This window comes from Saccopteryx leptura, chromosome X (assembly GCF_036850995.1).
Source record: "Saccopteryx leptura isolate mSacLep1 chromosome X, mSacLep1_pri_phased_curated, whole genome shotgun sequence".
Taxonomy (NCBI): Eukaryota; Metazoa; Chordata; class Mammalia; order Chiroptera; family Emballonuridae; genus Saccopteryx; species Saccopteryx leptura.
This window is the reverse complement of record NC_089516.1, coordinates 36601822-36626307: the sequence shown is the minus strand read 5'-3', so window position 1 is coordinate 36626307 and position 24486 is coordinate 36601822. Positions and strand designations below refer to the sequence as shown.

General features: G+C 42.1%; 1 protein-coding gene across 2 annotated transcripts in view; it reads left to right on the top strand.

Annotated features, from left to right (window-relative positions):
* CLIC2 (chloride intracellular channel 2) overlaps window positions 1-24486 on the top strand; it is a 157017-nt gene that overhangs the window by 124939 nt on the left and 7592 nt on the right. For both annotated transcript variants that reach the window (XM_066356215.1, XM_066356214.1), the window contains 2 exons: window positions 9423-9532; window positions 9657-9782. In XM_066356215.1, coding sequence (XP_066212312.1) covers window positions 9477-9532; window positions 9657-9782 — 182 coding nt within the window. In that variant the 5' untranslated portion in view covers window positions 9423-9476. The remainder of the gene's footprint in view (window positions 1-9422; window positions 9533-9656; window positions 9783-24486) is intronic.

The window sequence follows — 24486 nt, the reverse complement described above, 5'->3', positions numbered from 1 at the left end:
GGAGTGTATTTATAGTGTTCCAGATATTTCTGTTTTGTGAGGGCAGGTTTCAGGGTTAGTGTGTAGGGTTAGGTAGATTTTCCCAATTTTCTGATTGGTGAAGGTATGCATGCGGTTCTGTAAGAAACTAGTGAACAAATGTAAGAGGCAGGGTCCAAAAGTTTAGAAAAATAAATAAGAGAGTGAGTGGACCAATGAAAGGCAATAGTCAAGACACCCAGTTTGTGTGAAACCACTGATTCCATGTTTACAAATTCACTGGGCTTCAGAGAGAGAGAGAGAGTGGTAATAAGACAGGGCAGTGCCAGTCCTCCTGCCCCTAGACCTACTTCTGTAGAGATTCCTAAAGCAACAAGAAGAGGGATTACCTGTACAGCTCGTTTGGTCCTTAGATTGGGGTAGGATTAGGTTGATATTTGGGGTGAGATAGATTAGGGTACAGGTTTCTGTCTAATTAGTATGGAGACACATATAGGTGTTGGTCCCACATGAGTAGAAAGCACCTGATTGATTGAGGCAGGTTGAGTGGTGAATAGAGAATAGAAGGACAAGGGGTTGGCTTTGTTTCTCTGTTTCTGAGCTCCATATGGTCAGGGTGGAGGAAAGAGCCACACTTAGCAGCAGTGGGAGTTCTCAGGATCACGGTGTGTGGTCAGTCACACACGTAAAAGTCAGTCCTTGGGTGATGTAATGTTGGAAGCGCCTCTTGGACAGTCTTTGAACAGTTTTCTGAGTAACCTGTAAATCCTACAAGTACGTAGGGAAAGGGTAGTTACATTTCTACACTTTGCAGTTAGAGTTTAAGTCCTAGTGATCACTGCTTCTAGCTGGAATTAGCAGCAGGTCCCAGCCTAAAATAGGCATGCAGCAATGAGACAAGAGGAATAAAGGAGATACTATACATTAAATAAAGTAACAAAATCAGGTTGTCAATACCCACAGTAGAGATCTTTGAGGGATAAATAAAACTCAAATATTCAAGGGAGGCATAGTAGATGGCCCTTGTGTTTACAAGAAATGAGATCAGCTTATCTGCTACTTGGAAGAAATACCTTAGGCTCGTGAATAATGTCCTTGGGCCTTCAGTGGCAATTCCCAGCATGCTGGGCAAGGTCAGGTCACAGGTAGCTAGAGCAGGGCTAGAAGAGACTGAACCCTCCCTCCATGGAGCTTACCTTCTCGTGTCCCTCTTTCCACAACAATGATGTGTTCCTTAATGGGGCCAGGAAGCCTGGAAAGCTTCAGTTCAGTGACCTTTCTTTCCGCTTTGGAGCAGGGCCCTGATGGAATTCTATGAAGCCCATTTTAGGGTGCTGGATCCTTTAAAAGCGTATGCCAAAAGCTGGAATTTCCTGACTTCTTTTGGGTCTTATTTGCCTTTTCTTTTTTTCCTTGGCCATTATAGACCTTAAAAGCCATGCTCAGAAGATCTCACTGAGGGGCTTGACTAAGAGAGCAAAACTGGGAATCCAGTGTTTAAAGAAGCCTATTAGACCAAGGAAAGAAAGGATTTGATCTGTGGTGGTAGGTGATTGGAGACTGTGGAGGGTCTGAGTTCAATCTAGGGTGAGACCTCAGGTGGTGGGGGTTAAGGTGATGCCCAGATAGACTACAGACTGAGAATGAAGTTGAGCCTTAGAACAGAAGACATGATATCCCTTCACAGTGAGGAAGTTAAGAAGGGTGGCAGTGTGTCTCCTTGAGGCAGGCAGGGAGGAACTGCAGAGGAGTAGGTTATTTACATATTATGAGAGAGTACTAGTTTTGAGATTACATGCTGCTAAATCCTGAGCTAGTGCCTGCCCAAACAGGTGTGGGCTGTTTTTGATCCCCTGGGGTAAGACAGTCCATGTAAGTTGCTGGGCTGCATTAGTGTCTGGGTCAGTCCAGGTGAATGCAAACAGAAAGTAAGAGTCAGGGTGTAGAGGAATGGTAAAGAAGGCATTCTTGAGGTCTAGGACCATGAAGTGAGTGGTGTTTAAGGGAATGTTTGACAGTAACTTGTAGAGATTAGGGGCTACTGGATGGAGGGAACTACTGCCTCATTGATTAGGCATAAGTCTTGTATGAGGTGATAAGCCCCTGAAGGTTTTTGAACAGGAAGGATGGGGGTATTGCAGGGAGAGTCTGTGGGGATGAGTAAGCCTGGTTTAAGAGGTGGGTAATTCAGGAAGAAATACAAATGGCCAACAGATATATGAAAAGATGCTCATCTTCTTTAGTTATTAGAGAAATGCAAATCGAAACTGCAATAAGATACCGCCTCACAACTGTTAGATTAGCTATTATTAACAAGACAGGTAATAGCAAATGTTGGAGAGGCTGTGAAGAAAAAGGAACCCTCATTCACTGTTGGGGGACTGTAAAGTAGTACAACCATTATGGAAGAAAGTATGGTGGTTCCTCAAAAAATTAAGAATAGAACTACCTTATGACCCAGCAATCCCTCTACTGGGTATATACCCCCAATACTCAGAAACATTGATACATAAAGACACATGCAGCCCCATGTTCATTGCAGCATTGTTCACAGTGGCCAGGACATGGAAACAACCAAAATGCCCATCAATAGATGACTGGATAAAGAAGATGTGGCACATATACACTATGGAATACTACTCAGCCATAAGAAATGATGACATCGGATCATTTACAGCAAAATGGTGGGATCTTGATAACATTATACGAAGTGAAATAAGTAAATCAGAAAAAAACAGTAACTGCATTTTCCATACGTAGGTGGGACATAAAAGTGAGACTAAGAGACATTTATAAGAGTGTGGTGGTTATAGGGGGATGGGGGAGAGGGAGAGGGAGAGGGAGAGGGAAAGGGGGTGGGGAGGGGCACAAAGAAAACTAGATAGAAGGTGACAGAGAACAATCTGACTTTGGGTGATGGGTATGCAACATAATTGAACAAGATAACCTGGACATGTTTTCTTTGAATATATGTATCCTGATTTATTGATGTCACCCCATTAAAAAAATAAAATTATAAAAAAAAAAAGAGGTGGGTAATTATTGGTTTAAGGCCTTGGAAACAGACACAGTTACACAGTAAACAAAGATCTTATATATAAATTATGAATTAAGGAATTTAAATGAGCACACTTTACTTGTTTCAATTAAAATTATACTAAGGCCCTGGCCGGTTGGCTCAGTGGTAGAGTGTCGGCCTGGTGTGCAGAAGTCCCGGGTTCGATTCCCAGCCAGGGCACACAGGAGAAGCTCCCATCTTCTTCTCCACCCCTCCCCCTCTCCTTCCTCTCTGTCTCTCTCTTCCCCTCTCGCAGCCAAGGCTCCACTGGAGCAAAGATGGCCCAGGCGCTGGGGAGGGCTCTATGGCGTCTGCCTCAGGTGCTAGAGTGGCTCTGGTCGCAACAGAGTGATGCCCCGGATGGGCAGAGCATCGCCCCCTGGTGGGTGTGCTGGGTGGATCCCAGTCAGGCACATCTGGGAGTCTGTCTGACTGCCTCCCTGTTTCCAGCTTCAGAAAAATACAAAAAAAAAATTATACTAGAGATATTTTCTGACAAACAAAGAGACAAGATGGATTACTTATATAGCTTAATATACAATTCTGTTTTTTTAAGTTTTTTGAGATGGCAGGGAGTTGCCAGCATAGAGAGGAGGAAGAGAGGAAGCAGACAGATGGACAGCGTGAACAGCTGGATGGAAAGCAGGAGGGTCAGAATCGGCAGGAGGAGGAGGAGGTTAAAGTGCTAGAGCTCTGAAGAGAGGGGAGAGGCTGAGGGGGAGAGGGGGAGAAGGGCCCGGTTTTTGGCACCAGATGTAAGAATGAGACAGCACTTGAACTCCAGGTATGCAGGCTTTATTAGAGGAGAAAGACCTGCTGGGGCACTTCTCGGAAAGAAGGGCCCTGAAAACAGACTGCAGTAAAACTTTATAGGGTTGGGGTTAGCCTCGAGCAAGGGTGTGCTGGTATGTTCAGCTTTCTGGAATACTCCTCTTTGGGGTGATTGAACAGCTTCCTGGAATTCCTTTGTCCCAGGGGCAACTGTCCGGTAATTAAGGGGGGGGGGTCAGGCAGCCAAGCAGAACAACAAAAAGGCAGTTGTAATTCATGTATCTATCTGTTTCATTACCATCTGTCCAAATCTAATGTGAACCTGCATGGGCCAGGCTGCTGTGACGGTGGCCATGCCTTCTGGCTTTACAGTGGGTAAGGAGGGGCTCATGATCCCTTTGTCTAGAGGTATATGTTACTCACATGCTTTAGGGCGAATCCAAGTATATGAATTCTTGATTAAGGTACATTGTAAAGCCAGCGCCAGGGCTAGGGCCACCATCACAACAGCCCGGCCCATGCAGGTTCACATTGGATTCAGACAGTCGGTAAAGAAACAACGGAGCCACAAACTGATGGGCCATAGTCTTTAATCCTAGCTTGCACCCGGCGGGCAAGTAAAAACATACACTGGGCTCCAAAACCCACTCACATTCAGTGCTCACAAAGCCACTGACTTATCCGAGTTTCCTAGAATCAAAGGATTCTAGCTCACCAGACTTATTCACCTCTGTTCCCCATCTCCTTCCTTCTCCAGCGTCAAACTGCACAAACTGGCCTCTCACTCAATACTCCGCCATCTTGGCTTCTTCTCCTGGCCACATGGCCTCTTTCTGCTCTCTGCTCTGCTCCCTCTGCTCTCTCATGCTAATCATCTCAGGAACCAAGAGAGCAAGCTCTCGTTCTGCCCCTATTTTATAGTGTAGATTCAAAACCTTTAATCCAATATACAAAATAGGGAAGTCTCTAATACAAAATCACTTCTCTGAGGCATGATTGGATTGTATCACTCCACATCAAAAAAGGTGGTAAAGGCTTAGTCCCAAAACCAAGCCCCAGGCTACAAGGATTCTGCCTGCCTTTAGCCCACCCCCAACACACATTAATATCACCTGGGTGACGGCCTCCATGTGGGCAGTGCTATCTTTAACAAAGTGAGCATAATATATTTTATCTGCCCAACATACATAAACATTGTTTTCTTTTTTTATTAATATCATTTTTTACAAGGATAGAAAGAGAGTCAGAAAGAGGGATAGATAGGGACAGACAGACAGGAGTGGAGAGAGATGAGAAGCATCAATCATCAGTTTTTCGTTGGGACTCCTTAGTTGTTCATTGATTGCTTTCTCATATGTGCCTTGACTACGGGCCTTCAGCAGACCGAGTAACCCCTTGTTCAAGCCAGTGACCTTGGGTCCAAGCTGGTGAGCTTTTTTTGGCTCAAGCTAGATGAGCCTGCGATCAAGCTGGCAAATTCGGGGTCTTGAACCTGGGTCCTTCCGCATCCCAGTCCAATGCTCTATTCACTGTGCCACCACCTGGTCAGGCCATAAACATTGTTTTCTAAGGTTTTCAGATAAATTCTATCTTCTTTGCTCTGTGTGACAAATGGCCCCAGGCTCCCTTTCAGAGATTTCTAGGAATTAGCTAAACTATGACTAGATGACCCAGTTGTCCTTGTGTTGGTCAAATAAGTTTGTAAATGTGATATATATATATGTTTGCTCGCTTGTGACTTATATTGGGTGTGGGGGACAGGCTATAAGCAGGCCAGGCCGTTGTAGCCTAAGGTTTGGTTTTGGGACTAAGCTTTTCCCCACACCCTTGACTGATTGTATGATCTGGGTGGTGCACTCTCATGAGGAATCCAATTATGCCTTGGATAAGTGACTTTGTATCAGAGACTTCCTTGTTTGTATATTGGATTAAGGGATTTTGGTTTTCTACACTATAAAGTGGGACAGACCAGGAGCTTGGACACACAGTTCCTGCTATCACAATTGCAGGGGCTTCCCTGATCCCTTGCCCTTCATGGGAAGAGCTGGGTTTCTGCTTTTCCCTTGTCTTCTTTTGTGGTTTGCCTGTTTTGGTGAGACACCAATAAATAGGATGGCCCCCCGTCCTCTGACTCCGCCATTTCTTTATCATCTGCCCGAATCCAATGGGAACCTGCATGTGAATGGCCACGATGGCGGCTCCTGGCCTTACACCTTGTAAGCCAGGTAGCTCCTACATTCTTCTCATTCCATTCTCTACAGAATTGAGGGGGTAAGAAGCCTGACTTTTCCTCTTTAAAATGGCATTGTTAAGCCTGACCAGGCAGTAGCACAGTGGATAGAGCGTCGGACTGGGATGCAGAGGACCCAGGTTCGAGACCCCGAGGTCACCAGCTTGAGTGCGGGCTCATCTGGTTTGAGTAAGAGCTCACCAGCTTGAACCCAAGGTCGCTGGCTCCAGCAAGGGGTTACTCGGTCTGCTGGAGGCCCATGGTCAAGGCACATATGAGAAAGCAGTCAATGAACAACTAAGGTGTTGCAACACACAATGAAAAACTAATGATTAATGCTTCTCATCTGTTGGGCAGATAAAATGTATTATGCTCACTTTGTTAAAGATGGAGGCCGTCGCCCAGGTGATATTAATGTGTGTTGAGAATCCTTGTAGCCTGGGGCTTGGTTTTGGGATTAAGCCTTTCCCACCCTTTTTGATATGGGGTGGTACAATCCAATCATGCCTTGGAGAAGTGACTTTGTATTGGAGACTTCCCTATTTTGTATATTGGATTAGAGGTTGTGAAGCTACAATATAAAATGGGGGCGGAACGAGAGTTTGGGCGCTTGGTTCCTGAGGTTAGCATGAGAGAGCAGAGAGAGTAGAGCCAGCAGCGGAAGGAGGCCACGTGGAGGAGGCCACGTGGAGGAGGCCAGGAAAAGCAGCCAAGATGGCGGGGTACTGAGTGAGATGCCAGTTTGTGTAGAGTTTGTATCTGGGATAAGGAAGGAGATGGGGAACTGAGGAGAATAAGGCTGGTGAGCTAGAAACCTTTGATTCTAGGAAACTCAGATAAGTCAGTGGCTTTGTGAGCACTGAATGTGAGTGGGTTTTGGAGCCCAGTGTGTATTTTTTACTTGCCCGCCGGGTGCGAGCTAGAATTAAAGATGACAGCCCATCTGCTTTTGGCTCCGTTGTTTCTTTACCGACTGTCCGAATCCAATGGGAACCTGCATAGGCCGGACGGCTGTGATGGTGGCCCTGGCCATGCCTCCTGGCTTTACATCATCTCTCTCTGTTCCTGTCTGTCTGTCCCTGTCAATCCCTCTCTCTGACTCACTGTCTCTGTAAAATAAATAAATAAATAAATAAATAAACAAACAAATAAATAAATAAATTTTAAAAATGGCATTGTTAATACTAAGTTTTACAGTTCCTTCGCACCTTATCACAACAGGAAGCATAAACTCCAATATATTTTTTGGTTTCAGCCTCATCATCTCTCTGACAGAGAACAAGTATCCCTTGATGCTGAAAGAAAACTCTGCCCCTCTTCAGCAGGATGCAGTTACAGAAGAGACTGCACTCCCCTTCTCCTTAAAGAATTCAAAGCCAAGAATTCTTGAGGGGGACATGCCATACAAGTCAGACAGACAAGATCAAGTAGGAATAATAGGCCAGGTACAGAAGGCTAGCATGACAGAAAGTCCCAGGTGCCTAGCAATAAGCAAACCTGGGAAAAGTACTATTATATGGTGGGACTTTACCCCTGTGTAAAGCCAGAAGCCAGGGCCACCATCACAGCAGCCTGGCCCATGCAGGTTCGCATTGGATTCGGACAGTTGGTAAAGAAACAATGGAGCCAAAAACTGATGGGCCATTATCTTTAATCCTAGCTTGCACCCGGCAGGCAAGTAAAAACACACACTGGGCTCCAAAACCCACTCACATTCAGTGCTCACAAAGCTACTGACTTATCTGAGTTTCCTAGAATCAAAGGTTCCTAGCTCACCAGACTTATTCATCTCTGTTCCCCATCTCCTTTCTTCTCCCTGCACAAACTGACTTCTCACTCAACACTCCGCCATCTTGGCTGCTTCTCCTGGCCTCCTCCACATGGCCTTTCTCTGCTCTCTGCTGTCTCCTCTAATGTTAATTTCAGGAACCAAGAGAGCAAGTTCCCGTTCTGCCTCTATTTTATAGTGTAGAAATCCAAACCTTTAATCCAATATACAAAATAGGGAAGTCTCTAATACAAAGTCACTTATTTGGGGCATGATGGGATTGTACCACCCCACATCAAAAAGGGTGGGAAAGGCTTAATCCCAAAACCAAGCCCCAGGCTACAAGGATTCTGCCTGCCCACAGCCCACCCCCAACACACATTAATATCACCTGGGTGATGGCCTCCACGTGGGCAGCATCATCTTTAACAAAGTGAGCAAAATATATTTTATCTGCCCAACACCTTGGGTGTCCCTTCCACCTCTAGTTTATGGCTTATCATGCAGTTTAGACCCCCTGACTTTTCATTTTACTGGTCATGTAGTTCAGACCCTCCCCTGAGCTTTCTTCCCCTGGCATGTTACTAGTCATGTGGTAGACACCCTCCCGCACCCCTTGTGGCTGGAACAAGAACACTGGAAAATGGTATCATATGATTCCCATAAAAGCCCTACACAATCACTCCCTCAAGCATTAAGCTCAGGACAATGAGGTTCTGGCCTGAATAAAAACTAGGAACAAAGCCTGTGTAATCTGTTGGCCACAGAAACAAAGTTCTGGTCAAACAAGAGATATAACAGCTACCTGACCTGTGATGGTTAAAGTAGATAAAGCATTAACCATCAACCTGGATTACTTCAGTCTCTGGTTCAAAACCCTGGGCTTGCCAATTCAAGACAAATACAAGAAACAACTATAAGTTAATGCTTCCCACTCATCCCTCTCTCCCATCTGTCTCTCTCTAAATATCAATAAATAAAATCTTTTCTAAAAAAAATTTGTAATGTGTATGAAAAAGAGTTAGTATCTTTAGTATACAGTGATTTTTCCAAATCAATAAGGAAAAAGTCATCAACTTTATTGAAAAATGTAAAATTTTTATGAACAAACACTTCATAAAATAAAGAAATTAAATAACCAATGAACATATGGAAGATATCTTTCAGAAAGAAATTTTGGCAGGATCTGTCCTAGTGGAAAATGCACATACTTTTACTCAGCATTCTTGTTTTAAAAATAATTCTAAAAATATAATTTCAGAGGTAGAACAAGTTATATGCCAAAAAATATTTGCTGCTGAGGTATAGTAGAAAAAATTTTGTAATATCTAAAATGTCCATTGTAGGAAATGATTATATAAAGCCTGGTAATATAAATAAATATATACATGCAATTTATTATTATTATTATTACTATTGTTATTATTTAGTCATCACACTTGTAATTTTACATACGATGAGATTATTTGATTCATTATCTCTCTCTGCCCACAAGTGGTAGAATCCATAAGATTAGAGATTGACTATGTCTCTAGCAACTAGCTCATTTTCTAGTAGGCACTCAATACATACTTGCTGAGCAGATGAATGAATGAGGTTTTTCTTTATCTTAATAGGCTGGAAGTGATGGGGAAAGTATTGGAAACTGCCCTTTTTGCCAACGTCTTTTCATGATCCTCTGGCTTAAAGGAGTTAAATTCAATGTGACTACTGTTGACATGACCAGGTAAGAGAAATCAGTACAGGTTTCATTCTAAGGATTAAAATCTGTAGATACCAATATAATGTTGGTGTTTGTATTATGTGTGCCTTATCTAGAAGCTAATTCTGCTTATTTTTAATAATCACAGAAAGCCCAAAGAGCTGAAGGACTTAGCCCCAGGTGCCAATCCTCCCTTCCTGGTGTATAACAAGGAATTGAAAACAGACTTCATTAAAATTGAGGAGTTTCTAGAGCAGACACTGGCTCCTCCAAGGTACAGCATTTTAAAGAATATTATTGTTCTTTAGACAATTTATTTAATTGGCCTATTTGTTGCAGATTGAGTATTTTTATGTTTAGACATTTAACTCTTTTTCAATGTCAGGCCTTTCTATTGTTATCTTCCTAAAAAGAACTTTGCAAAGATTTCCTCTTGATCATTCCATATATGATTAGAAAAACACCACAGTTATTTGTTTAATATATGTAAAATTATTAAAACTTTATGAAGTGTAAGTAGTATATTAGGAAAGGACAAAGAACAGACTTGGTGTAAAGCCAGTAGCCACGGCCATCATCACAGCCGCCTGGCCCATGCAGGTTCGCATTTGATTCGGACAGATGGTAATGAAACAACAGAGCCAAGAACTGATGGGCTATTAGATTTAATCCTAGCTCGCATCTGGCGGGCAAGAAATACACACAGTGGGAAAACACTTCCCTTTCCATTCAGGGCTCCCAAAGCCTCTGACTTATCCAAGTTTCCTAGAATCAAAGGTTTCTACCTCACCAACCTTATTCACCTCTGTTTCCCATCTCCTTCTCTCTGCACAAACTGGCTTCTCCTTCAGCACTCCACCATCTTTGTTGCTTCTCCTCTCCACCATGTGGCCTTTCTCTGCTCTCCCCTCTAATGCTAATCTCAGGAACTGAGAGAGAACAAGCTCTCAGTCTGCCCCATTTTATAGTGTAGAAATCAAAACCAATATACAAACAAGGAAGTCTCTGATACAAAGTCACTTATCTGAGGCATACTGAGATTCCTCATAAGAGTGCACCACTCCCTATCATGCAACAGTCAAGGATATGGGGAAAAGTTTAGTTTTTAAACTAAGCCTTTAGGCTATAAGGATCCTGTCTGCTTACAGCCTGTCCCCTATACCCCATGCAAAGTATAAGCGAGCAAACATATATATCATATTTACAAACTTATTTGACCAACACTTGAAAACCTGGAAAAGGCATGTAAATTTGGGCCACATTTAATTTCAGCCTCATTATCTGATCCATAATGAAATTTAGGGGCATTTATACTGATAAATGTGTTATAGAGCCCTCAGAAGATATTCAATTAAAGATTGCTAATATTCACTCTGACTTTTTTTATCTCTACAGGTTGAAAAATATTATGTTTATTATGCATAAACTTCCTTCTTCAAAGTTAAATGCACAAAGACTATAGATAACACTTTAAATTATTTTTAAATGCATAGTATACTTAAAGTAAGACAGTAAATTCTTGTCTAGAAATACAGAAGTAACCCATTTTGAGGTAAGAGTGAGGGCATGGAGTAATAACACTGTATAGTTCATGAAGACTGATTGTTGGTCAAACAAGTTTTTAAATAAGATATATATTTGCTCACTTATAGTTTGCATTGGGGGGGCAGGCTGTAAGCAGGCAGGGTTGATATACCCTAAGGCTTAGTTTTAAGATTAAGCTTTTCCCCACACCCTTGACTGATTGCATGATGTGGGGTGGTACACTCTCATGAGGAATCCCATTATGCCTCAGATAAGTGGCTTTGTATCAGAGACTTCCTTATTTGTATATTGGATTAAAGGTTTGGATTTCTACACTATAAAATGGGGACAGACCGGGAGCTTGCTCTCTCTCGGTTCCTGAGATTAGCATTAGAGAGGAGAGTAGAGAGGAGAGCAGATAAAGGCCATGTGGAGGAGAGGAGAAGTAGCCAAGATGGCAGAATAAAAAAGGAGAAGCCAGTTTGTGCAGAGTTTATGCAGAGAGAAGGAGATGGGGAACAGAGGTGAATAAGGCTAGTGAGCTAGAAACCTTTGATTCTAGGAAACCCAGATACGTCAGTAGCTTTGTGAGCACTGAATGAGTGGGTTTTGGAGCCCAGTGTGTGTTTTTACTTGCCCACCATTAAAGGTAATGGCCCACCAGTTTTTGGCTTTGTTGTTTCATTACCATCTGTCCGAATCTAATAACAACCTGCACTTGCCAGGCAGCTGTGATGGTGGCCGTGGCTACTGGCTTTACGCTGATCATGACTAGGCTTTCACATCACTGATGGCATGAGGGCAGAACATACCCAACACAAGGGCCAGAGGTCAGAAAACAGGTCTTACATAGTTAGCAAGAAGTCAGAACTCCAATGTCTACTCTTGAATAACAGCTATATATGTCTACCAACCCAGAATAGTGTCTGGAAGCTGGAAGCCTGCTGTATCTATTTATTTTTTATTGCTGTGTATCAAATCACCACAAACTCAGTGTCTTAAAACAACACTCATTTATTATCTCACATTTTCCATTGGTAAGGAGTCTGGCTATGAACTTTAAATTGCTCTAGGCCCGGGCTGGTGGCTCAATGGATAGTATATTGACCCAGCATGTGGACATCCCAGGTTTGATTCCTAGTCAGGGCACGTATGAGAAGTGACCATCTACTTCTCTCCTCCTCTCTCTCCCCCTTCTCTCCTGTCATGGAGACAGTGAATGACTACTCAGAGACCATATGGTGTGCACCAAGAGACCTAGGGAAGCCCTGGCCGGTTGGCTCAGTGGTAGAGCGTCGGCCTAGCGTGCGGAGGACCCGGGTTCGATTCCCGGCCAGGGCACACAGGAGAAGCGCCCATTTGCTTCTCCACCCCTCCGCCGCACTTTCCTCTCTGTCTCTCTCTTCCCCTCCCGCAGCCAAGGCTCCATTGGAGCAGAGATGGCCCGGGCGCTGGGCATGGCTCTGTGGCCTCTGCCTCAGGCGCTAGAGTGGCTCTGGTCGCAACATGGCGACGCCCAGGATGGGCAGAGCATCGCCCCCTGGTGGGCAGAGCGTCGCCCCTGGTGGGCATGCCGGGTGGATCCCGGTCGGGCGCATGTGGGAGTCTGTCTGACTGTCTCTCCCTGTTTCCAGCTTCAGAAAAATGAAAAAAAAAAAAAAAGAGACCTAGGGAAGACTGCCTTGCAATCCTCTATTTCAGTTTCATAAGATGGCCCTGACCCCCAGTCCTTATGAGTATTTATTGATACACAGAAAATAGAAGCAGGAACAAGAATGAGAAAGTCAGGATGCAGAAAAGAGAATGAGGAGAAAAGAATGAGGAAGTCAGGAAAGGGAACATCTTTAGAACAGATTAAAGGGCAAGCAAAGTAGCTCAAATGTCCCCACCTATTGATTTATCAGAATTACTAATACTATTCTTGTTGTGCTGCATTCAACATAGTACTGTGTTGCATACTTTTGTCACTAAAGCCACTGTGGCCTTTGACTTGGGGCACTGAACTCTGTCCCTGTTCTAAGTTCCTATTTGGGGCCTCTACACTCTCACTCTTTCTCTCCCTCAGCCAGTGGCTCAGTTGGTTCAAGCATGGCCTCAGGCACTGAAAATAGCTTGGTTGATCCAAGTATGTCAACCTCAGGTGCTAAAAATAGCTCAGTACTCAAGCATTGGCTCAAGATGTGTTGTTGGGTGGATCCTGGTTGGGGCACATGTGGGAGTCTACCTCGCTATCTCTTTTACTGGCATCTAAAAAGAAAATTGCTCTAAAAAGTGAAGTCTCAGTCATAAATGTATACCTATAAGTAGTGAAGCAAAAGTAGGTTTACAGTTGTTCATATGGAAAATAATACAATAATTAATAAATAATAATGTAATAATACATTCTGTTTCATATACTCACAACTGTAAAACTATTTTGCCCAAACCTGTATATAACAGGTAAACAAAAGGTTTTATTAGTCCATAATTCTTCTTACATAAGAAACTAGGGACACTACTCTAAATTCTCTTATGTGTGAATATATTAGGCCTCTTTCATTCATTATTTATGACTTCTTAGATTTTAAGCACCAGCTCCAAGTTTATGCTATAAGTGTTGAGTCTTATTTTGTTCTTTTTCTCTCTCCCATCCTCCTTTACTACTTCCTCTCCTCACATCTGCTCCCTAATCTTTTACTGTTCCCAAAGATAACTAGTAAAAAAAAAATCTATTGTGTATCTTTCTATATATTTTTTCTAGATTCATATAAGCATAATAATAATAAGCATAATTTAATTCATAAAAATTGCATCGGGGTTATCTCATTTCAAAGAATATTGTAACATCTTTCCACTTTACTCGTGTAGATTTAATTCATTTTAATATCTGCATAATAACCCATGTTGCAGATGTGCTAAAATTTGCTAAGCCATATTTTTACTGATGGACATTTTATTTCCTTTCAGTATTTTACCACTGTTTGCATCCTTGTTCATATATCCTTATGTGTTGGTGCTTTTATTCCTAGGTAATAGATTCCTTGGAACAAAATTCAAATATCAATAGTATATATCTTTCAAAAATTTTACTCCTTTACCCATCAATGTATGAGAGTACATTTTTCCCACATATCTCTATTACTATGTTTTTTTTCACTTCTTGTAAATCTGTGCAAATCTGATAGTTATAGTGATATCGCATTGATATTTAATTTGCCATTTCTCTGAATAATACATGGTTTTGAGCATCTTTACATATTTAGTTTTGTTCTGTGAATAAACTTGTCATATCCTTCTGATTTTCTATTGCCTTATGTATCAGTTAAACATTGCATTCGACTTTGATAACAAGAGGCCCAAAAAGTAGCTTAAATAAGTATGGGTTTTATTTTTCTCACATAATAAGGAGCCAAGAATAAGACATTGTAGGACTGGAATGACCTCCAAAATTTTACTGGGGACCCAGGCTCTTTCTAATCTTTCTGCTTTGCCATCCTTCAGGAGAAACTTCCAGTCTCAAAGTTAATTTATGGTGACAATATGTCTGCTGGAATTTCAGACAATATATGTAACTCCAACACAGGAAGAAGCAGAAGGTCAAAGGATAAAAGAAACAAGCGAGCTTTAAGGAATTTTTATAGAAGTCACACTCAACAGTTTTAATTTGTATCTCATTATCTAGAAGTAATTCACCTGGTCATATCTAATGAAAAGGGAAGCTAGAAAATGTTTTCATCTAGGCATATTGCCACCCTTAACAAAACAAAGTCTGGTTGAGAGATAGAAAGAAAGAAATAAGAGAGGACATGATATAGACCTTATTCTCAAATTACTGTGGTTGTATGGTTTGACTCAGTTGCACCCTGAAGGACTTGTTCAAGGGTTTGCCTTTTCTACCTACATTGGAGCTTCCCTGGGGCTGAGGCAGCTTCCCTGGTGGTGAAGGCAAAAATGTATTAGCCATTGCCAGAAGGAGCAAAAAATAACACTTGAGAAAGTAATAAGCAAACTGAAAAGCCCAGAAGAATGGTCTAGAATACTTGGGGGATACTTACGAGAATAAAACTTTAAAAATCTTTCAAGTGCCTGACCAGGCGGTGGCGCAGTGGATAGAGCGTCGGACTGGGATGCGGAAGGACCCAGGTTCAAGACCTTGGGGTTGCCAGATTGAGTGCGGGCTCATCTGGCTTGAGCAAAAAGCTCACCAGCTTGAACCCAAGATCACTGACTCGAGCGGGGGTTTACTCAGTCTGCTGAAGGCCCCCGGTCAAGGCACATATGAGAAAGCAATCAATGAACAACTAAGGTGTCACAACGAAAAATTGATGATTGATGCTTCTCATCTTTCTTCGTTCCTGTCTGTCTGTCCCTATCTATCCCTCTATCTGACTCTCTCTCTGTCCCTGTAAAAAAAATTAAATAAATAAATAAATTAAATAAATTAAAAATCTTTCAAGTCTTTTAGGGAATCTAGAAGCCCAGGCACATGCCCAGATCTCAACTTATGCTTAGAAAAGACCAGAAAATCACTAGGTTTCTATGGAACCCTAAAGAACACCAAATAGCCAAAGCAATCCTGAGAAAAAATAATGAAGCCAGAGGTGTCACACTACCTGACTTCAAATTATACTACAGAGCCATGAAAATCAAAACAGCATGGTATTAACAGAAAAACAGACATACAGACCACTGGAATACAATCAAGAACCCAGAAATAAAACTACATATATATGGACAAATAATCTGTGACAAGGGAGCCAAAGACACACAATGGAGAAAAGAGAACATTTTCAATAAATGAAACTGGGAAAATTGGAAAGCCACAGCAAAAAGAATAAAACTTGACTACAATTTGTCCCCCTGCACAAAAATTAATTCAAAATGAGTCAAAAACCTAAGTATAAGATCTGAAATAAGAAATTACTTAGAAAAAAACCATAGGTACTAAACTTATAGACCTTGGCCATAGAGAACATTATATGAATTTGACCCCAAAGGCAAGAGAAGTAAAGGTAACAGTAAATGAATGAGACTATATCAAACTAAAAAGATTCTGCACAGCAAAAGAAACCGACAACAAAACAAAAATTCAGCCAACCAAATGGGAGATGATATTGACAAACAACAGTTCTGCTAAGGGATTAATATCCAAAATATATAAAGAAGTCAAAAAGCTCAGCAACAAGCAAGCAAATTATTCAATTGAAAAATGAGGAGAGAACCTGAACACACACGTCTCCTAATAAGGCATCCAAATGGCCAACAGATATATGAAAAGATGCTCATCTTCATTATCTATTAGAGCAATGCAAATCAAAACTACAATAATGTACCACCCCATACTTGTTAGATTGGCTATTATCAACAAGGCGTGTATTAACAAGTGTTAGAGTGGATGTGGAGAAAAAGGAACCCTCATTCACTGCTGGTGGGGATGTGAACTGGTATAGCCATTATGGAAGAAAATATGGTGGTTCCTCAAAAAAATTAAAAATAGAACTATCTTATGACCCAGCAACCCCTCTCCTAGGTTTCTACCAAAAAAAAACCCTCGAAAACATTGGTCTGTAAAGACCCATGCACCCCCATGTTCATTGCAACATTATTCACAGTGGCCAAGACATGGAAACAACCAAAGTGTCTCTCAATAGAGGACTGGATAAAGAAGATGTGGTATATATACAATGGAATACTACTGAGCTATGAGAAACGATGACATATTGCCATTTACAACAACATGGATGGACCTTGAGAACATGATACTGAGTGAAATAAGTAAATCATAAAAAGCTAAGAACTATATGATTTCACACATAAGGGAGATATAGAATGGAGATTTATAGACATAGAGAAAAGTGAAGTGGTTACCCGGGGAGGGAACTGTGGGGGAGGAGAGTAGGGGGAAGGGTGTAAAGAGGGACAAGTACAGTGGTAGAAAATGATTGGACTTGGGGTGATGGGTATACAACATAGTCAAGAGTTCGAATGCTACAGAAATGTTTACCTGAAACTTATGTACTCTTATTCAGCAATGTCACTCTATTAAATTTAATTTTTTAATAAAATAAAATAGAAAAAAGACCTGAGAATATCCAAAGTTTTCACTTCTGATTGAACTTCAGGCACCATGAAGCAGAAAGTGAGGTCTAAGGCTGATGTGCAACTTGGCATTGAAGGAGTGTCCCAACACACAACCTGCCTACAAAAACTAGAAGAGCTTGTGGGGATGAGGAAATTGTTTGTTTGTTTCTTTCTTTTTTATTTTCTTTTTTTTTTTTTGTTCCAGAAGTTTAAGAAAATCTCCATTAAATCAATAACTGACCTAGGGTATTAGAACAATGATTTTAGTGACCATACACAAAAAAGAACACACTATTTATAAAATTGCTCAGGAGGGGTGGCACCAAGGGAAGATGGCAGCGTAGGTAAATATGGTACTCAAATCCTCCCACTTGCACATCAAAATTGCAACTAAACCACGGAAAAATATCATTCAGAACCACCTGAAATCTGGCTAAATGTAAGTCCTACAACCAGAAAATTAAAGAAAGCACATTGAGGCTGGTAAGAGAGGTGGAGACACAGAAGGGGCTGGTCCCGCACTCACATGTGGTGGTTAAAAATCAGGAGGGATATCTCAGCTGTGGAGGTTCCTCCTGGGGAGTGTACAACAGAGATATACAGGGAAGAACTTAATTGTCTGCATTAGTGAGAAAGCTGGAAGAGCAGCTTTCTCCCACACTGAAGTGTTCACAGAGGCCACTGTTCGTTTTCTGAGCCTTAACCTCACAAGCAAGGAAGGCAGACACCAATATGAGTCTCCATCACTATGCCTAACACTGTTTTCCCTGCCCTCGTGATTTCCTGAGATCCCACCCCACATCTGAGCCCAACCCAAGCTGTTCCCAGTGGCTTTTCCATACAAACAACCTGTACTGGCTCATGTTTTGGACTTCCTAAAATCTCTCAAACAAGCTGCATCTGACCTTGGCATGCTGCATAGCTCTCACTAAGCAACCGCAGGCCCAGCACTAGCAGCAGCTGGCCTTGGTGTCTCCTGGACATCTCCATGCCCAAAAAAGTAACAGATATCTGCAAATCACTTTGTAGCTCATTCCAGGTGGCCCGTGGCAAAGCACAGGTGGTAGCTGACATTGGCCCACATCCTGGGGCCCTAGAGTCAGCATACCTGATCATCAGACCATGTTGAAGCACCACCCAACCTCCACCACAAGAGACACACTCAAATGGCAGACTCAGCAGGCACCAGAGCCCCACTGAACTGAGTTATTCTCTGTGAGGTGGGCCCTTGCACAACTGATTCTCCATAATAACAGACAGTTTTCCCAGATGTTCGGCCTGGAGGTATATCCCTCTCATTGACATGTCAACAGCAATCAAAGTTCAGTTACAACAGGGAGTACATCTGGAGTGCAAGCTCTGATGATTGGGGAGACTGTGTCAATGCACTTTACAACCTACTACATAAGGATACTCTACTAAGCCTGGGAGATGTAGCAGCTGTAATTAATACACAGAAACAAACACAAAGATGCTGCCAAAATGAGGAGACAAAGAAACATGTCTTAAATGAAAGAAAAGAATAGAACTTCATTAAAAAAAACTAAACAAAATAGAGACAAGCACTTTACTAGATGCAGAGTTCAAAATACTGGTTATGAGGATGCTCAATGAACTTAAGGGAAGAATAGATGAACTTAGAACTTTAACATAGATACAACATAAAAATGAGACAGAAAAAAAAATACAGACTTAATAGACATATTCTTCCTGCACTGCCTTAATAAAAATAAAACTTAAAACCTGAAAAAAAAAATGAGATAGCATAAAAACAGAAATGAAGACAACAATAACAGAAATGAAGAATAGACTACAGAGAATCAACAATGGAGTAATGAAGCAGAGTATCAAATCAGAGATTTGGAAGATACAGAAGCAGAAAACACCCAATCAGAATAAGGGGGGAAGTAATCCAAAAAGATAGAAATAGTATAAGGAACATTTAGGACAACTTCAAGTTGACTAACATTTGCATCATAGGGGTACCTGAAGGAGAAGAGAGAGAGCAAGGAATTGAAAGCCTATGTTGAGCCCGACCAGGCGGTGGCACAGTGGATAGAGTATCAGACTAGGACACAGAGGACCCAGGTTTAAAACCCTGAGGTCTCCAGCTTGAGTGCTGGCTCATCTGGTTTGAGCAAGGCTCACCAGCTTGAGCCCAAGGTCACTGGCTTGAGCAAGGAGTCACTCGGTCTGCTGTAGCTCCCCGGTCAAGGCACATATGAGAAAGCAATCAAATGAGAAACAAAGGTGCCACAACAAAGAATTGATGCTTCTCATCTCTCTCCCTTCCTGTCTGTCCTTATCTCTCTCTCTCTCTCTCTCTCTCTCTCTCTCTCTCTGTGTATGTCTCTGTCACACACAAAAAAGAAAGCCTATATGAGAAAATAATATCAGAAAACTTTCTTAACTTGCTGAAGGAAGTAGGCATACAAGTCCAGGAAGTGAGGAGAGTCTCAAATAAGATTAACTGAAGAGGCCCATGCCAAGACACATCATAATTAAAATGCCAAAATTTAAAGACAAAGGGAGAATCTTAAAAGCAGCAGGAGAACAGAAGTTAGTTATCTATAAGAGGACTCTTATAGGACTGATAGCTAAATTCACAACAGAAATTTTGCAGGCCAGAAAAAATTGGAAAAAAATATTATTTTTTAGAAATTTTATTTATTTATTTTCTTAGAGGAGTGAAAGAGAGAAGGGAAGAGGAGCAGGAAGCATCAACTCCCATATGTGCCTGACCAGACAAACCCATGGTTTCGAACCAGCGACCTCAGCATTCCAGATCGATGCTTCATTTACTGTGCCACCACAGGCCAGGCACAAGAAATAGTCAAAGTGGTGAAAAGCAAGTACCTACAACCAAGATTACTCTACTAAGCAAAGTTATCACTTAGAATCAAAAGACAGATAAAGAGCTTCCCAGACAAGAAAAAGTTAAAGGAGTTCATAATCACCAAACCAGTATTACGAGAAAAGTTAAAGGGTCTTCCTGAAGAAGAAGAAAAAAAGATCATAAATATGAATATTATGGCAATAACTATATATCTACCAACAATTACTTTAAATGTAAATTGATTAAATGCTCCAATCAAAAGACATACGGGGGGGGGGGGGTCCTCGGGTTACAACACAGTTCCATTCCTACGACAGAGACGTAACCTGAATTTTGGTGTAAGTTGAAACACACCGTAGCCTAAGTCACTTAACTATCCTAACACAGTTGTAAAACCATAATCTAGAACATAAAAACACAACTAAGTCACAGAAAAAGGACATAAATATATTGTACTGTACACAGTACTGTAGTAACAGAAAAATTAGTGTAAAAAAATTCCTTACCTTTATTCTTGTGGTTGGCTTGCACATTGGAAGGGGCATTGCAAGGTGGGAGAGAGTGACCTATCGGGAGGAGGAAGCTGAAGAAGCAGGAGAACATGCAAAAGGTGCTGAAGATACTGGGTCATGTTAATTCAGATTGCCTAAGGAACAGGCAAGAGATGCTGAGATGATTCAACCTGTACTACAGGTGTTTTATGTCGAAAAGCAGCTGATGTGGAGGGTACAGGATCTGTTGCAGGCCTCTTTACCTTCTTAAAGAATTGTTCCAGGCTAGTCCAGAAGATTGATGACTTCTCTACAAAATCTGCCTATAGCATTACAAGGCATCCATAACAGCTCTGTAGACCTTACTGAATCTGTCATCACTGGGATCCTCAGCCTGAAATTTTGCCAACCCATCCTCTAACATAGAAAAACCTTCTGCCAAACCCTCAGTAGTAAATATTTTGGGTTCTGGGGTTTCTATCTCTTTTTCTTCAATCAGCTGCTTCTCCAGCTGAGTGAGGTCCTCAGCACACAGCTTCTCTCCATGTGATACCAGTAGATCTGTAACATCCTCAGCCTCCACTTCGAAATTAAGCTGTTTACTCATGGCAACATACTTCTCTGTTACAGCCTCCACTGACTCCTCATCTCCATGGAAGTTGTACACAAACTGGGGATACAGTTTTTTCCACACACCATTTAAGTTTGTTTGCCTCACTTCACCCTAGGCGAAAGCAATGTTTTGTACAGCATTGTAAATGTTATAAGACTTCCAAAATCTTTGAGTGTAAGTTTCTTGTTCTTCTCAGTTGCATTAAAGGTCATAACAAATGTCTTCCAGAGGCGGTAGGCCTTGAAAGAGGCCATGGCACCTTGGTCCATGGATGTAAAAGGGCAGTGGTATTAGGTAGAAGTAAATCACCCTGACATTAGGGTTAAAATTACTCAAGAGGACAGGGTGATCAGAAGAATTTTCTAGCACTAGCATCACCTTAAAAGGTAGCCCCTTTAGTGCTGGCACAAAATGGCTAGAAAGCCACTCCTCAAAAATCTTAAATGTCACCCATGCCTTCTTGTTATACCTCCAGATGACAGTCAGTTGACCCTTCCAGATGCCCTTTAGTGCCCTTGGATTCTCCGCCTGGTACACCAACAGAGGCTTGAGTTTGAAATCACCTGCAGTTGTCTATCCTTGCCAGATTTATGGCCTGGGTTCTCTTGTCCTCCTTGGCGATGTAGATCCTGTTAGGCATACACTTCCAAAAAAGACCTGTATCATCAACATTAAACATTTGTTCAGCCCTGTAGCCCCCCCTTTTTAATTAATTCAGCTAACCTATTAGGAAATTCACTTGCTACATTCTCATCCCCAATGGCAGCTTCACCCTGCACTTTAAGGTTATGCAAGTTGACACAAGCTTTGAAATGCATGAACCAACCCCTACTAGTCACAAATTCTTCACTACCTTCCCCCTTTTCACTTTATATTGCCTCAAACAATTGTTTAGCCTTCTCCTGAATCAACATTAGACTAACTGGTATATACCACTGATGCTGGTCTTCTAGACACAAAACTAACAATCTTTCCATCTCAGTCATCATGCCACTTCTCTGTTTAGTAATCACAGTCGATTTCACAGGGGCTGATCACTTTACATGCCCTAGGAGAGTGGTCCTCAACCTTTTTTGGGCCACGGACCGGTTTAATGTCAGAAAATATTTTCACTGACCGGCCTTTAGGGTGGGAAGGATAAATGTATCACGTGACCGAGACAAGCATCAAGAATGAGTCTTAGACAGATGTAACAGAGGGAATCTGGTCATTTTTAAAAAATAAAACATTGTTCAGGCCCTGGCCAGTTGGCTCAGCAGTAGAGCGTCGGCCTGGCGTGTGGGGGACCCGGGTTCGATTCCCGGCCAGGGCACATAGGAGAAGCACCCATTTTCTTCTCCACCCCCCCCCTTCCTCTCTGTCTCTCTCTTCCCCTCCCGCAGCCAAGGCTCCATTGGAGCAAAGATGGCCCGGGCGCTGGGGATGGCTACTTGGCCTCTGCCCCAGGTGCTAGAGTGGCTCTGGTAGCGGCAGAGCGACGCCCCAGAGGGGCAGAGCATCGCCCCCTGGTGGGCAGAGCATCGCCCCTGGTGGGCGTGCCGGGTGCATCCCGGTCGGGCGCATGCGGGAGTCTGTCTGACTGTCTCTCCCCGTTTCCAGCTTCAGAAAAATACAAAAAAAGAAAAAAAAAGAAAAAACATTGTTCAGACTTAAATATAAATAAAACAGAAATAATGTAAGTTATTTATTCTTTCTCTGCAGACCGGTACCAAATGGCCCACGGACCGGTACCGGTCCACGGCCTGGGGATTGGGGACCACTGCTCTAGGATATGGTCTTTATTCTTGATATCTGTTGCTACAGTAGAGCAGCAAAGCCTAGCATGTGGCCAATGTTCTTCACTGATTCTCCTTTTTAAAAATCTCTTTACAATATATAATTTCACTTTCATTGTTATGACTTTCCTCTTCTTCAAAGCACCACCATATGAAGACTGACTTTTGTTTAACAGCCATGATAAGGGCCAAAAAGTTGCCAAACAAAGTAACACAAATGGAACGCTTGCACTTTTAACAGTCCAAAATGGTAGGTAAGAGTACTGGGGGATGCCAACTCCTTCAATCATATGCTGTGTTACTGCATATTCTTCCTTCATGTGCAGCCAAACTAGTTTGCCCACGTAGTCTGTAAGTACGACACTAATGGTGTAAACTGAAACACTCATGTCTCAATTTTTTTAGGTTTTTATGGGAGTGAGCATCATAAACTAGAAATGTCATATGTCGAGACTATTGTAACCCAAGGTTCCCCTGTATGGAGGCTGAATGAATAAAAAAACAAGATTCTTGCCCTGGCCAGTTGGCTCAGCGGTAGAGCGTCGGCCTAGCGTGCGGAGGACCCGGGTTCGATTCCCGGCCAGGGCACACAGGAGAAGCGCCCATTTGCTTCTCCACCCCTCCGCCGCACTTTCCTCTCTGTCTCTCTCTTCCCCTCCCGCAGCCAAGGCTCCATTGGAGCAAAGATGGCCCAGGCGCTGGGGATGGCTCTGTGGCCTCTGCCCCAGGCGCTAGAGTGGCTCTGGTCGCAATATGGCGACGCCCAGGATGGGCAGAGCATCGCCCCCTGGTGGGCAGAGCGTCGCCCCTGGTGGGCGTGCCGGGTGGATCCCGGTCGGGCGCATGCGGGAGTCTGTATGACTGTCTCTCCCCATTTCCAGCTTCAGAAAAATGGAAAAAAAAAACAAAAAAAAAAACAATATTCTTACATAAACTGTCTACAACTAATATGCACCATACATGCCACAAGCATTGCTTTTTTTATTTTATTTCTTTTAGCTGTTTGACATAGTGAGATGCAAAGAGGTTGGATCAGTTTAGATGACTGTTCTTACATCAAAACACTACTGACAATGAAGCCTGCACCTGCCTCTCCCATTTCCCTGTCTGGTTGGCAGGGAAGGAAAAGAACTTGCATGTTGGTGAAAGAAGCTGAGTGGGACAAGAGTGAAATCTAAAGTAAAAAACAAACTTGTCCAAGTGTCCTGCGGCTATAAAATGCAATTTAATCAGAGTGCCATTTTCTAATTCCAATTGTTTTAACTACTGGAATGCACAACTCTAATATGCAAATAAAGAGTTTTTAAACCATGAAAAAATTACTTCAGAAAATTCATTAAACAAATAAACAAAAATACCCACCCACAACAAGCAGCAACAACAATACCTGGGAAAAAGAAGAATCTGATTTCCAGAGTTTCCACATTACAATATCCAAGTATCCAGTTTTTGAGAAAAAATGTGGGACATGTCAAAAAGAAAGTATAGCCCATTCACAGGAAAATAAATAAATTAATAGACACTATCCCTGAGTAAAACCAGACATTTTATTTAATAGACAAAGACTTTAAATCAACTGTCTTGAATATGTTACAGAGCTAAACAAAACCATGGACAAAGAGCTTAAAGAAACCAAGAAAATAATATCTCAACAAACAGAATATTAGTTAAAATATAAA